Below are 15,219 nucleotides of genomic sequence, written 5' to 3'. Positions count from 1 at the left end.
GTTCACAGTGATGGGGGAGATAGCGGGACAGTGGCCTTGACTGCCCTAAGGCCCCTCCTTCAGGGGAGGATCTGGGAAGCGGTTTGGCTTCTATTAAACAGGCAGGGAAGATCTTTAATCACATTGACACCACAGTACCTCCCTTGGGGATCTTCCCTGGCATCGCTGGGCACTCGAAGGAAGCATTCTGTTTTAGTTCTGTGTGGTGACTGATGCATCCCTGGTGGACCTGCGAAAATTCACGCATTTAGGACTCTTGCAGTCAGCTTTGCAGGTTACCCCCTGAGACCTGCCAGATCATTGGTAAGGGCCCTCAGGAGCCGTCTGGGCCAGCTGCCCAGCCGTACTCTAATCCTACAGCTTCATCGTAAGAGCATCAACCTCAGCTCAAGGCTGAAATACTGCAACAAAAAGGGATTTCTCTGGATCCTCGTTCAGGGAGCCCTTAATGTGCAGTAAAGGGTCCACTTGTCCTTGGTTTGGTTTGATTTTTAGCAATCAGGATTAAAGTAACAGCTGGGTGTGTTAATTAGTCATAAAACTTAAAGCACAGCATGTTTTCCTTTGTGTACCTAGCTGCATGTCTGGGGATGTGGTCTCCTAAATTGAAACACAAGTAGGGAGTAATCGCTCTAATTTTTAGCTGTTAATGAGACTAGGGAAGCGGATGGTAGGAAGTACAGGGTTGTGAACTGCCGAACATAGGTTGTTGGTCCTTAGGTTCTGCGTGTTGGGGCAGGCTTCTTGTGAAATTCTGGGCAGGCCTAAGCCAAGGCCTGGCAGAGAGCAGGCAGCCGACTGTTTGGAGCTAAAGGAGTGGTCTTGGTTGTACCTGGGAATGTCTTTACCAGAGGATCCACTCAACTGGCCCAGGGGTAAAGTCAAAATATGGGGAAAAGAAACTGGGGAAGAGAATATGCATTCAAGGCTCCTTGGCATTTTCTTAGGACCACCCCAAATGATGGGAACCAGCTTTCTTTTAGGGATGCCGTTGGTGCCTCCATAGTTTGATTGCTGTGGATTCTTCCTCAGCCATCTCGATGCTGATTACAGCCTGTCCGTGCTCTTCATCCTGTGCAGCTGTTGTCCAGCTCCCATTTCAGCCCAACATGGAAAATCAAACATTTCCTGGTCTCCTGCCTTCCAGGGAAGGGAAGAAATGCCATTTCTGTCAGCTACCCACCCTGGTCCCCTCACCTGCCTCATTCCTAAGAGGGGACTTCACCCTGGGGTCCATGATGACCAAACTCCTGCCTCATCTCAGACTGAAACCCTGCTGTCATCACACACCTCCAATGTCCAACTCTAAAGCTGTCCACTCCTTTTAATGATAGTGATACCTGCCATTTACATAGCACCTTCAGGTTTGTCTCATTTTATCCTCACAATAACCCCGTGAGGCAGGTGCTGTGACGGTAGCTCCATTTTACAAGTGAGGAAACTGAGGCAGACCCAGTCCTGTCTGGAATGCTTGCTCTGTAGGGAGCCAGCTTCTTTCATCTTAAACCTTCTCCTTTCCTACTCTTCCAACTTCTGGATCCCTTCTGATGATGCGGCCTCTCAGGCCTCCCTTCCTCACACTGGCTGCACTGCCCCTCACTTCCCCCTCCCAGCTCACTGGTTGAGAATCCCGCCATGTCCTAGCTCTTCCTCTGCCACCATCACTTGTCTCTTCTCCCCTGAGGCTTCCTCAGTCCCTCTCTACCACCCACTCCAAACTCTGGTAGCTGCCCTCTCTTCTTCATTTAGTACCCACCTCAGAATCCTTCTCTCCCTCTTTACCCTGCGCCCATACTAGGGGACCTCAGTGTATATATTGATGCTCCCTCAAACACCCCAACCTCCCAGGTCCTCAGGCTGATTGCTTCCCATGACCCGCTCAGCCAGTGCCACAGAGGCACCACTGCACATTCAGGAGCTCCAAGATCCCCTCATCTGTCTGGTCACAGTCTGCTGTCACTCCCCTTCTCCCCCTACCTTCCAACCCCAAACCCTGTTCTCCATCCCAACTGTGACCTCCAGGCCTTCCTCCCCTCGGTACTCCTCCAGGCCATCAGCCCTCTGCTAGCTGTCCTCTCCTTCCTTTCCCATCCTAACCCCTTGGTGACCCAGCTCACCTAGGCTCTGTCCTCTTGATTTCCTTGCTCCCTTTAACACAGCAATGATTGGCCCTACCTACCAAGCCTCAGCCATGACTCCTACCATCTGCTGCCTTCACTGCTGTACATGTTCTGCTGAACAGAGCTGGAGGAAAATTACAAGTCCACCACAGATGTATGTCACCTAACCTCAAGTGGGCCCTCGCTGCTGCATGGCCATCCTGCTCCAGTGCCCTGATCTAGTCACTGTCTCCCTGCCCACTGAGGCTTCACCAACCTCCTCATCCTTCCTCCTGCCTTCTGTGCCACTCTCCTCCCCCCAGCAAACCCTTTCTCTTATCTCCAGTAAAACCAGTGGAGGGAAGGTAGAATGTGCTTCCCACCATTCCCCCGGCTACAGTGGGACAGTCCTGAGAGTCCCGTTGGGGCTGGGCCTGCTCTGGCAGCCAGGCAGGTGGTGTTCATCTGACAGGCCAGCATGTACTTGTTATATAATTAGCTGGTGAGAGTCATGGTGCCGTAGATGACAGCATGACTGGTCTTGTTTTGACGTTTACCTGTCAATGTGGTTGTGACTCTGGTCTGAAGAACTCAGCTGCCGTTTCAGACAAGAAAGTAACATGTTCACCTTGTTTTCCATTCAACTCCAAAGTCACCTTCTGTACTGTGTTTCACTGTGATGTAACAGTGAGACCTCACAGTTTCTCAAAACTGTTCATAAAGTCCCAGCCCTGACAGGTCCTAACAAGGTGGAAAAGCTTTGAGTCTGGCCCTGCCACTGGGACCAGGTGTGCTGTATGCTAACACACACTGCCTAAGCTAGCTGCAGTTGGAGAAGCTGTATCCAGGAGCTCAGTCGCCAGGTCTGCCACAAATAAGACTCCCTACAGCCAAGATGATGTATCACCGGGAGAATAGTCAGCGTTGAAGAAAGTAGAGGAGAGCGGCCAGCTTGACGGAGAGACCCGACACCAAGACTTCCAAGTCTAAGATCAGTTACAGAAAATGGGGAAGAGAAGACTTAGAAAGACATGAGTGTCCTCTTCAAATGCCAGAGGAGTTGGTATATGAAAAAAGGACTAGACTTAGAACTGGGTTTGGGTCATGGAAGTTAGAGGGAGGCCAACCCAAGCTTAGTACAGGGAGGCTTTCTGGGGTAGGAAACTTCCCATCACTGGAGGTATGCAAGTTGAGGCAGAAACCACCTTTTGGGAATGTCAGAGGATAGCACTGAATTAGGCCATAGGTTGGAGCAGATGACCTTCACTGCTCCTTTGACAGCATGGTCACTTGGGCCTGGGATGAGTCTTTTCCGGGCAAACGGGCATCCGTCCTCTGAAATGGATCATCCAAATTGACTGATTCCCAGCCTTTCCCAGCGTGGCACTGTCTCTCCCTTTCTAGGTGTGGAAACAGCCCTAGAGAGAAGTCAAGCAACTTTATCACAAATCCACACTAGAATTCTGGTTTCTGGACTCCTAGTCCATTGCTTTTTCTGTTTTTAGCCCTGGCACCATATATCAAAGAGTCATGGAACCTTGTATAAGAGGAAAACCAAAGCCAGGCCCATTGAGGGGACATTCAAAGAAACCCAAGACCGTCCCTGCCCACAAGCTGCCTCCATGGGCACCATGGTACCATGGGCAGCCAGCTTTAGAGGCATAGCTGGCTAGGAACAACAAAGGCCTGCAGCCTCACCCCAGCAAAGACAGCACCATGTACAAAAAAACATTGGACCTGGAACTGGGGGCTTTGGTTTGTGCCGCCTAATGACTGTGGGGCCAGGGGTCTCAGTAAGGCTTCACCTTTCAGAGCTTCCACTGGCTCATGTGGAAAAGAGAGATAATAACACTTGCATGGCCCACATCACAGAGTCCCTGTGAGCAAAGAGAGCTCTGGACAAACCTGAAAGTGCTCTAGAATTAAATGCTCCTTCTCAGGGGCAGGCCAGGACTCAGAACTACTGGACCCTTCGAGTCACCACTGGCCAGGGGCTGGTCCTCCAACCTTCCAGGGTCAGAGAATCATTCTGATTGGTGATCCGGTGGTGAGAAAGCCTTCCTGCTGAGGAAGCTTGGTACACCATAAAGAGGACGGCTGTACTTCCGGCCACATGTATCCTTGGGCAAGCCAGCTGGCTTCTGTGGGCTTCACAGAGAATGAGGCATTGGATTTGTGATTTCTGAGGTCCTTTCTGGTTCAAAGTCCTGTGTTTTGGGTCTAAAATTAAGCAGATTCACGAAACTGAAAGTGCATTTATTATCAAAATAAAATGATTATCATTTTTTAAAATGTTGAATTCCAATTTCTCCCCCTTGAGAAGGCAAACAATCTGATAGAGATTATACATGTGCGTCATGCAAAACATTTCTACATTAGCAAGTTGTAAAGGAAAATGCAGACCAAAAAACCAAGACTAATAAACATTTAAAAGTATGTTTCAGTTCTCTCTCCAGAGGTGGATAGCAATTTTCTTCATGAGTCCTTGGAGTTGTCTTGGTTCATTGCCTTAATTAGAATTGCTAAGTCGTTCTCAGTTCAGTATCCTACGATGTTGCTGTTCCTGTGTGTGGTGTTCTCCTGGTTCTGCTCCCTTCACTGTGCGTCTGTTCATGGAGACACTGTGTGCCTCTCTAGTGTCCGTCTTACATCCTAGGCTCCTGACTCCTAGTATCAGGATGTCTGGAGGGTTTTTAAGTTACTTCTGTGAACATCTACCTGGAATGGAGGGAGTTGGACAGTCTGATGAGGTAGCTTGTGTTGGCTACAGAAGTTAATTCATTGTCTGTAACTGTGGTCTCCAAACTTTTTTGATCATGAGCCACTGTCAGTAAAAAAAAAATTGTATTCATGCATCCCCCAGCATATGTGACTTTATTATTCAAAAGTGATATATTTGTCCTCCTATACTAATAATTATATCCATTGTAAAACTTAGCATGAGAGAGATGACATTTAATCCCAGAGCCATTAAGAGGCTACCATGGGTTATTGAATAGGGGAGTAACATAGTCAAACATGTCCTTTAGGGAAATCCCTTTGGCATCTGTGTGGAGGACACATCGGAGGTGGGAGGGACTGGGATCAGAGAGATGAGATACAGGCGAAGTGGGAGGGCTCAGCTTAGGATGGAGTGGAGAGAAGACACACCAGAGATGTTACGCAAGGAGGAATCACAAGCTGTTAGCAATGTGCCAAGGGAGTTACCATCCAGAAAGAGGATGGTGGCCTTGACAGAAACAAGGCTGGGGTGGGAGAGACATGATGTGAAGAGGCCTTCAGTACAAACTGAGGCCGCCTCCTCCTGTGGGACTCACTCTGTCCCACCCCCAGCAAAAAGGCGAGGCAGGGCTCTCACTGGTTACTGGTTAGAGTCCTCTCCCCCTCCCCCATGTGAGGCCTCTGCTATATGATTGGGGGGCAGAATTTTACCTGCTGTTGTGAGTGGCCTGAGAGCACTGAGGTTATAGCTGCCCCAGGCTGTGGTGAGGTAACCCCAGGGTCAGATCCTTGGCAGTTGACATAGGAGAGGAGTGGGGTTGATCCCTAGGGCCATGCCACTGTGTTCACTTGGGAGGCCAGTGGCACATGGTCTTCAATAGTTTACTAACCACTTTACATATATTATCTCGTTTAAGTTCACAACATCCTTGTGGAAACCTGGGCTTGGGCTCTTTAGTTAACATGAGAAGACTGAGGCTGGAAACGTGCCCAAGGCAGTGGCAGCATCATTGCCTCTTTTGCTGTTACATTTTTGTAGTGATGGGAAAGCCGAATCTTCCAAAGACAGTGTCTCTTCTTTGAACAGAAAAACACTGCTTCTCTTCAAGTTTCCAACAGATCACTGTCCCTCAGCATTCAGTTGTCATTACAGTAGATTTCCTGTGCGTTTCAACAGACTTTACCTCTAGGTGTTAGAATTTCCCAGGTTGCAGGTGATTTCCATTGGTCAGGTCCCGTTTTAGGGAGGCCACTCTTCTCCTTCCTCCTCCAGTGATGTTGCTAACTCCACCCTAGACTGGCCTTCTGCAGAGCACCTGGGGCAGCTTACTTAGGAAGCCTTTCCTGTAGCCTTCACCCCAGCCTCTTGTTAGAGGAGGCCCCTTCCTGGCCTTGTCCAGACACGTTGATGGCATCTGCACCTTCACACAGACCTCTTCCTCGCCAGCAAGGCTCTGCTTGAGCGCCTCCACCCCTGGAGCCCCATCCAAGCCACCCGAGAGAGCTCTGTAACTGTTCTCTCAGGGCAGGGACTGATTTGTCTTTGTCTTTGAGCCTTTAGCACAGTGGCCTACTTCATAAATGTTTGTGGGTTTTAATTAGTGGGATACTGTTGATGTCAGCAAAGCATTTGATGAGACTTTCCATGCCATTCTTGTGGGCAGGACAGTGACAGTTAACCTAGGTTAGGAAGTAGTTGGTTGACCAGACACCAGGAGTCATCCTCAACAGAGGGAGGTCACTTGGGGGACTGGGCTGGGCCCTGGGCTGTTAGACGTTTTTGGTGTTTTTATCTTTGATTCGGTTAAGAAGTAGATGTCACATTGAGCCAGTTTGCAAACAACATGAGGTTTGAGGGACGGCTAAGCCACTGAATGACAGGATCCAAAAAGAAATGGACAGTCCAAGGCCAGAGTGTTGAACCATACCTAAAAGTAGGCGGCCTAACAGAGATAAGCACAAAGGCTCATGTGTGGGTACAAGGAAATCGACTTTACCAGTACAAGATAGGCGGGCCCAGTGTGGACAGGTGGACACTCACCTGAATACTTTTAAGTGTGGGCATTCCAAACAAGCCAATGTCAGCTTCAGCTTCAGTCAGTCCGCAGGCAGATGTGATCAGGCACTTACTGTAAATGGGCCATATTCTTTGCTAAGTACTGGGGATACAAAGACAAAGCCGGAAACAGCCCCTCCCCTCCAGAAGCCTAAGTTCTAATAGGAAAGATGCCTTGTGCATAAATAAGTACTTACAAGATATCTCCAGGTCGGCATGGGGAATCTGCACCTTGAGGCCACATGTGGCCTTCTGGGTACTTGGGTGTGGCCTTTTGACTGAGTCCAAGTTTTACAGAACAAATCCTTTTATGAAGGGGATTTGTTCAGTGAGGTTGGGATTCAGTCTAATGGTTGCATTTGAGGACCTAGAGAGCCACATGTGCCTTGAGGCCGCAGATTCCCCACCAGGGCCAAGAGCAGGGAAGAAGCCTTGGGCACTGAGAAACACACATAGTTGAGGACCAGAGTCCTGCTACCTTCTGCCCTGGTCAGGCCCCACCTGGAGCATTGTGTTCAGCTGCAGTTACCCCATTCTAGGAAAACGAGGGGTGATCGGGTGACAGGGAGAGAGCAGTCATGATGGGAAGGAGCCTTGAGATTGTGCAGTGCAAGAGGCTGACTGAGGGAGGCCATAGACCATAGATCCAGGCTTCAGAAGCCATTGAGTCGAAGCCCCGCATTAATTTACAGAGGAGGAAGCAAGGGCACAGATCTAGTGAGTTGCCCCAGGTCTCACTGCTGATGAGGATCTGAGGCTGTATTTGAACCCGGGTCTGACTGATCCAACTTGTAGGCTTGGGGGCAGGCTGTGATGGCTGCTCCTCAGGGTCCCAGAATGCCTTCCATCAGTAGTGGGGAGAAGGCCCTATGTGCTCAGCCTTTTGTTCCCTTCTAGGGTTTACACAGATCTCCAGCAGGTGCTCAGCAACCTCAAGCATCCACGCTTTCAGTTCACCGCTGCGGAGGCCGAGGCAGACATCTTGTACAACTTCTCTCATTTCAAAGACTACAGGTGAGGGCAGCTCCACATTGAGTAGACTTGTTTTCCTGGCTCTGCTGGCTCCATTCTACCTCTGTCCATGCAAATCTTCTGCGTTTCTCTGAGTTCCTCCCGTTTGTCTTGTCTTGCTGTGAAGTAGAAATTTAGTCCCAGTCTGGTCTAAGTGCTTTGGTCGTTCTCCAGGGTTTCACCTTATTACAAACCGCATAAAGCTGGCTGTCACAAGACCTGGCCGCAGGTCCCTGCTCTGTGTCTTCACTAAGCCCTTCCCCAGGCTGCGCCTCGATGTTCTCCTACAAAATGGGCATCCTAAGATTTTGAGTTGGAACAGGTGTTGTTAAATCCAAATGACAGGAGAGGCGTGAAGGTAACTTGTGTAAATGTGAGTTTTTACTGTAATTGTAGGAAATTCAGTGAAGAAAGGCCTCATGTGATGCTCAATCAGTTCCCTTGCGAGAACCTCTTGACAGTGAAGGACTGCCTTGCCTCCATCTCCAGACGAGCAGGGGGACCCGAAGGGCCTCAGTGGCTGCCCAGGACCTTCAACCTCCGGACGGAGCTGCCCCAGTTCATCAGCTACTTCCAGCAACGAGAAAGGAGGTAATTCATTAGTCAGTAACCTGCCGCTAAGCAGGCCTTGCTCACCGCACTGTCCAGGCCCCCACATCCTACTGGCTGGGCATCCCTGGACTCAAAGTTGGAAGGCCTGGCTACAAACCCAGTCTCCACTCCTTAGAAACCTTGTGACTCCGGGAAAGTCACATTTATCTCCCCAACCCTCAGTCTCCTATCTGTAAAGTGAGAAGACTTCCGCCTGCCAATGGACACCTTCTCCAGGCGTTTCAGCTGCTGGGTGACCCCTGATTCACAGGACTTTGTGGGGAACATGCTTGGTGAGCCCCAAGGCCATTTGGAAAGGCAAGGGGTTAGTGGCATCCTTCCTTTGCATCCCTTCTTCTTTCCTGTCCTTGGTCTCTGCTCTCAGAGCTCGTCGGGGGTCTGTTGTCTTTTATCGAGGGAGAAGCTGAACCCCAGAGAGGTGAACGAGAAGCCTCCCCCCAGCTCTGAGGACAGCGCGAGCACTTAGCGAAGGCTTTTCCTCCACCTCTGTCGCTCATTTGGCCATTCCCTAGAACATGGAGGTTTACAAAGCACTTTTTCTCATGACATCACAGTGGGGTGACCCTGGTGCCCCCATGCTATAGGTGCTATGGAGAGGGGCTCACAAAGCTAATAGGCAGCAAGTCTAGAGCTCTGCCCACTCAACCACACTGCTTCTCACCCATGACACCAAGTGGCACAGCGGGTAGAGCGTTGGGCCTGGAGGCAGGAAGACCCAAGTTCAAATGCCGCCTCAGACACTTACTAGTTGGGTGACCCTGGGCAAGTCACTGAACCTCTGCCCACCTTGGTTTCCTCCACTGTAAAATGGGGATCAGCACAGCACCTCCCTCCTAGAGTTACGGGGAGGCCTAATGAGGTGTTTGTCCAATGCTCAGCACAGAGTAGAGGCCTCAGAGCGACTTGTTCCCTTCTCCCCGAGAGCTTTTTGTGTGTTTGTGTGCATGTGCAGAAAGGAAGCCTATAAAACCAAGGCCAAAAGTAAGCTGGAGCAGCTGGATGGGATTAGTCAGGCAAGATTTCCTCCTGCAAAAGAGAAAACTTCAAATGCAAAGCCTCTGGGAGTGGTCATGCCTCCACTGCCCCTGCTTCCTGGGAATACACACCAGCTGTTCCTTGGTCTGCCCTTTGGGGCCAAGACACATGTCTCTTCTTTCGTGAGGGGAGGGAGTTGTCTAAGCATCATGTGAAGAGAGCCTGGCCGTGGTGGAGAATTGCAGACTCACTGTGAGTCTGTGGTAGGACACAGCAGCCAAAAGATGAGTTTAGACAGCGTGAAATTGGCTAAACATACCGATCTGGAAAAGGGACTGTCCTGATCAGCCTGTGCCGAGTGTGTCCAGAGGACGGCCGCACCAGGATGAGGATCACGAGCAGCAGCTGGGGGCGCTTTAGCCTAGACAGGACTTGGGGGCCCACGATAGCTCCCTGCATGGACCGGAAAGGCTATTTATTATTTGCTAACTGGTTCTGCTTGGCCCTGAGGGCTTAACATCAAATCAAGGGTAGACATTTCAGAAGAGTGTTCCTAACAGTGGAAGCTGTCCAGAAGAAGAAAGGGCTGCTTTGGAAAGAGCCAGGTTACTCTGCATTGGAGGTCTTTCCCCTTGTTGGGAAAGCTGTAAAGAAGACTCCTTTCCCAGGCTTTGCACATGCCTTTGGACCAGTGCTCGGCACCAAGGGAAGCATCTGGTTTATGGATCTGAAGCCTCTCCAGCCATGGTCAGGGAGACCTGGGCCAGGTCCACAGTGGGAGCATGAGGCAGCCCATTGTGAGTGCCCAGGAGATGAGCAGACCGCACTGCTGGCCACCTCAGGAGCCTTGTGGTAGAGCAGGGCCGTATTGTGAGACATGTTTGAGGGAACCAAGAATGTTCAGCCTCAGGCAGGACAGATCTCTCAGGCCGCTGGGTGGAAGAGGGATTGGACACCATCTACTCAGCCCCTGAGAGCAGAACCACAGCCCAAGGGTAGAGGCCGCAGAGTCATATTTGGCTCTGCGGGTAATAAAGAGCTTTCCAGGGTGAAGTAACAGAGAAGCAGCATGGTGTGGTGCACAGGAAATGAAATGGAAAGTGGGCCGGCCCAGATTCAACTCTCACTGTGTTGCTCGATCCCCTCAGGGGCTCCTCCATCTTCACATCAAAGAGGGGCCTGGCCCTGGGCCACTTTCAGGGCTCCTTCAGTTCTGACATCTAGAATTCTAGTTGGCCACTGCACCAGATGGTGAGTTACCCCACTGGAACCGAAGCTGGAGGACCACTTGTCATAAATGTCAGAAGGGATTTCTGCTTGAGATCAGTGTTGGACTAGGATTCCTTGTTCTGAAATTCACAGGTTCTTTTCATGTGTTCCCAGGATGGGCCAGTGAGTAAAGGGCAGATGCCAGCCCACAGCCACACACTGAAGGCCAGGCCTGCCTTCTCCAAGTCCCTCTCTAGGGCCGTTAGGCTCATAGGAAGCTTTAAGGAGTGAATAACGTTCACATGCACAGATGCAAAGTGAATGTGTTCCTCATCCCTTCCAAAGAGTTGACCAGACCAGATGCTGGTCATTCTTGGCTACATTTGAACCCATCAGGAGGATATCAGAATCTCCATTCATTGGGGGCCAGCTGGGAATCCCTGACTCTTCCCATAATTCCAGCTTCATTAAAGTGAAGCCTGGGGCCATGTCAGGGAGTCATTTGGGGCAGATGCCAAGCCATCTCACCAAGATTGCTTCTTGTCACAGGGGAGAAGACAACCACTGGATATGCAAACCTTGGAACTTAGCTCGAAGTCTCGACACCCATGTCACTAACAGCCTGCACAATATCATCCGGCTCCGAGAGAGTGCCCCGAAGGTGAGTCAGAGCGGGGGCTGGCCGGACGTCCGCTCCCACTCCAGCACAGCTGAGCGTACACATTTAGACTTTAAAACTGAAGTGAAAATGGAATTTTTTAGGTATTTCAGAGCATTAAGGCAGCCTTTTGAGTCACCACACACCTACCAATCACCTCCAGCCTCCCCATCCTGGAGCCACTTTTCTGACTCACCGGTACACATGCTAGGGTCCATGTAACATTAACTAACCCAAAAGCTGCAAGTTCTCTGCCCTTCCCAGCCCTGCACACGGCACCAGCCTTTCATGAGAGGGGAGAGGGAATCATGGCCTGGGCCAGTCCAGGGGCCCAGGAAGACCCAGCTCCTCCACTTGGAAGATGTGTGACCCAGGGAAGTCATTTATTCCCCTGAGCCTGCCAGCCTCGCTGGGCTGTGAGCTCTTAATTAGACCAGCTCATGCGTACGTCATCATTGGAAAGGATGCTTTCTCAGTTAAAGAACAGGGGATTACTGTGACCATAAGTGAAGCTAGCCAGGCAGTTACAAAGCTCCCTCATGTGAGTAATAGTTCCTATTTGCACCAAAGTGTGGTCTGCCCGGCAATTCCCTATTAGGCAAGTGGCCTGACTTCTGTGGTCTCAGTTTCCTTATCTGTAAAATGAGGAGGTTGGACCAGATGACCTCTGAGGTGCTGGCTAGCTCTAAATCCCTGAAGCCCGTGAGGCAGGCCACACAGGCATCCCCTTCTAATGGGATGGAGCCGGGGCTCACAGGGGGGACATGACTTACCTAGGATCACACAGTTAGTGTCAGAGCTAAAATTCAAACCCAGATCTCCTCCCTATATATAAGACCAGTGCTCTTGCTACCGTACTGTGCAGAAGGGTACTTTTTTCTTTTTTTTTAAGTAGTTTTTTCCTAATGATCACGGGTTGTGCCCACGTGCAAATGCCAAAGCTTTCTTTTGAACCGAATAAGTCATCCTGGGCAGTTCCAGCCAGCCCTTGTAAGTCTGAGGCCTGCATGGTCAGGAGTGTCCATCGTCCATTCATCCCGCTTCCCACCAGGTAGTCTCCAAATACATAGAGAGCCCCGTCTTATTCCACCGAGAAGATGTGGGAATGGTCAAGTTTGACATCCGCTACATTGTGCTGCTGCGCTCTGTCAGGCCCCTGAGACTCTACGCCTATGACGTGTTCTGGTTGCGATTCTCCAATCGGTAAGCAAGGAGAGCTGGGGGAGCCAGGGCTCAGCTTTTTTTTTTTAATAGTTCAGAGATTTTATTCTGATGGCTTTAATTACACTGCTTGTTTGTCTAAATGAAAGCTGGGAACAAGTATACGAAACAGTACATTTCCGATTATGTAAACAGTAAGAGTTTCCACAACACCAAACAAACTCGTTCTGGTTTCCCCCGAGATAAAGTTTAACAGCTCCAGCTTCATCTGTGTTCATCAAAATACAGAAGGAAAAAAAGTAAAGACCTTTTTTTAGATGGCAAATCTGAGCCTTATAGTAACAAGGGCAGTAAAGGCCATTTCCCACCAGACGGATGGGGGCATTGTTCCCAGACAGGACCAAATACTCCTAGAATGGAAGGACTCTCCCCACGCTCCTGCTCACCTTCAAACCCAGACACCCTAGAGACACGCAGGCTCAGCTTTTCCTCTTCCTTCCCTCCTTCCTTGTCCCTGTGTCTGTCTCAGGGCTTTCGCACTCAATGACTTGGATGACTACGAAAAGCACTTTACTGTGATGAACTATGACCCAGACGTGCCTCTGAAGCAGGTGAGCGGCGTGGAAAGGTCCGCCGGGTGTGGGGGAGAAACTGGGTTTTAAGTTCATTGGAGGATAGATGGGAAGAGTTGCTGGTCTGTGCATCCCAGAAACAGCAGGCTGACATATGGGAGGAGACGGGCCGGTGAAGTGCTCGGTCCACCAAACTCTCATCAAACATCAGCGTGCGGGCTGTTTGTCGGTAATACGGTGATAGGGGCTGAACATGTAAGGCATGTGCAGTGATGCGTAAGGCCTGGGGGAGGGGAGTTATTGCTGGTGTGGAGGATGCCAGTGAGAGGAATGGGGAGAATTTACCAGGTGGAGGAGGGCTGACAGCCATGTGCCAGTCAGGGCATAGAAAATAGCCTGGATGATGGAGGTGAGGAAATACAGAGCTTACATGGTAGTTATTGAGGAGTCCCATTTGACAGGAGAGTCTGGTATTAGATTGAGGGGAGCCTAGAAATTCAGGCAGAGAATTTCACCTTGACCTGGTGGGTCCTAGACAACAGCTGCAGGCTTGGGAGGTCTTGCATGCGAGGAAGGTGTGTGCATGTGGCACTGGTGGGCAGGATGGATGGGGCCAGGTGGCAGTGGAGGTAGGAAGCTGTGGTAGCGGCTATGGCTGAGGCCGATTACAAGAGAGATGCTGTGGGGCTTGGTAACCAACTGATGGGCCAAGACCCAGAGTCTGGCAGATCCAGCCCATAAGATCGGAGAGGCGGCAGGGGCTTCCTCCCCAGCCTGTGGCCCCGCTTTGGCAGATAGATAGTGGGGTGGGGGGGAGAGGGGCTGGGCGTGGATGCTGCTTCCTCGGCCCAGGACGAGCCTGAGAGCAGCTAGTTTCGTGGCCTTGTTCTCTTTCAGGTCCACTATGATGAGTTCATTCCCCTGTTTGAAAAGCAGTACCCAGAATACCCATGGCAGGGTGTGCAGGTAGGTGAGCCTGTGGTGTGGCTACAGCAGGTGACTGCTGACCAGGTGAACGTGGATCTTAACAAGAAACAAGAGGCCAGCTGCTGAATGGCCCTGCGGGGGGGGGGGGGGGGGGGGGGGGGGGGGCTGCTGATGCCCTTTTCTCTGGCCGCTTTAGGGTCACAGGGATCACTATCCCCATTTTGTTGATGGGGAAGCTGAGGTTCCATGAGAGATGGAGGCACTTGCCTCTGGTGTTAGCTTCTGGGTCCTGCACTGGCCGCTCCTGGACATCCGCTGGTGACGGCAGGGCCTCGAGCTCTGATTTCCCCAGTCCGGTCCTTGACACAGGGCTTTGCATGTAGGCATTCACATAGAGGACCCATCTCTTGATCCTGAGAAAACAGCCCCTTGTTGGGTTCTAGGCCAGCTGTCAGTGGCCTGGACCTTCTCCTGTAGGACCTCTCCTGGATGTCCCGTCCTCTGGGCCTCACAGGAGCCCTGCCCAGTGAGTGGGGCAGGGAGGGCAGGCTTGGGAGCTCCACAGCCTTATAGAGGAACAGGCGGATGTCCTTGACCCCTAGTGATACGCCCAGGCTGGTGGCTCTGATGCCTGAGCCAGGGTCCCACATGGAGCACGTGGACACAGGGCTGCCTCTGTGCGAGGAAGGCCTCAGAGCCCCCTCATCCTCGTCCTCCCCTTCTCAGGCCGACATCTTCAAGGCCTTCACCGAGCTGTTCCAGGCCGCTACTGCCAAGCCCGCGCCCTTGGGGATCTGTGACTACCCTGCATCCAGAGCTGTGTACGCCATTGACCTCATGCTGAAGTGGGACCACTCTCCTCCTCCTGACAGTAAGAGAACACACCTTTCTCCCCCTTTTTGTCCTGTAGTTCATGCTCACCCTGTCTAAGCCATCGCTCTGCTTTCCCTCTTGACCCATGACCTTTGCCCTCTGGACCTCCTCTAGCCTTGGTTTTCAGAGGCCCTTCAAGGACTTCCACGTAACAATTTACATTGTGGTCCCTTGTGTTGGCATCATCTCCCCACTCTGGGGTGTCCACTTCATGAGGACGGGGCGCCTCTAGACTTGGCACTGAGCTCTGCACATGGTAAGAACCCATGAGCTGAGACTTCCGTCCTGGACCTAGAGAAGGTGGTCCAGCTGGAGCACCACCATGGTAGTCTCCCCAAGGTACAG

The 15,219-nt window shown here is 51.2% G+C and overlaps 1 protein-coding gene across 1 annotated transcript in view; it reads left to right on the top strand.

Moving 5' to 3' along the window:
• Window positions 1-15,219, top strand: part of TTLL12 (tubulin tyrosine ligase like 12) — a 39,624-nt gene that overhangs the window by 21,221 nt on the left and 3,184 nt on the right. Inside the window, exons 7-13 of the mRNA XM_036761158.1 lie at window positions 7,774-7,890; window positions 8,284-8,478; window positions 11,233-11,344; window positions 12,393-12,544; window positions 13,032-13,113; window positions 13,972-14,040; window positions 14,728-14,872. Coding sequence (XP_036617053.1) covers window positions 7,774-7,890; window positions 8,284-8,478; window positions 11,233-11,344; window positions 12,393-12,544; window positions 13,032-13,113; window positions 13,972-14,040; window positions 14,728-14,872 — 872 coding nt within the window. The remainder of the gene's footprint in view (window positions 1-7,773; window positions 7,891-8,283; window positions 8,479-11,232; window positions 11,345-12,392; window positions 12,545-13,031; window positions 13,114-13,971; window positions 14,041-14,727; window positions 14,873-15,219) is intronic.

The sequence above is a fragment of the Trichosurus vulpecula genome, chromosome 5 (genome assembly GCF_011100635.1).
Source record: "Trichosurus vulpecula isolate mTriVul1 chromosome 5, mTriVul1.pri, whole genome shotgun sequence".
Taxonomy (NCBI): domain Eukaryota; kingdom Metazoa; phylum Chordata; class Mammalia; order Diprotodontia; family Phalangeridae; genus Trichosurus; species Trichosurus vulpecula.
Note: the sequence above shows the minus strand (reverse complement) of the source record. Positions and strands in the feature narration are given on the sequence as shown.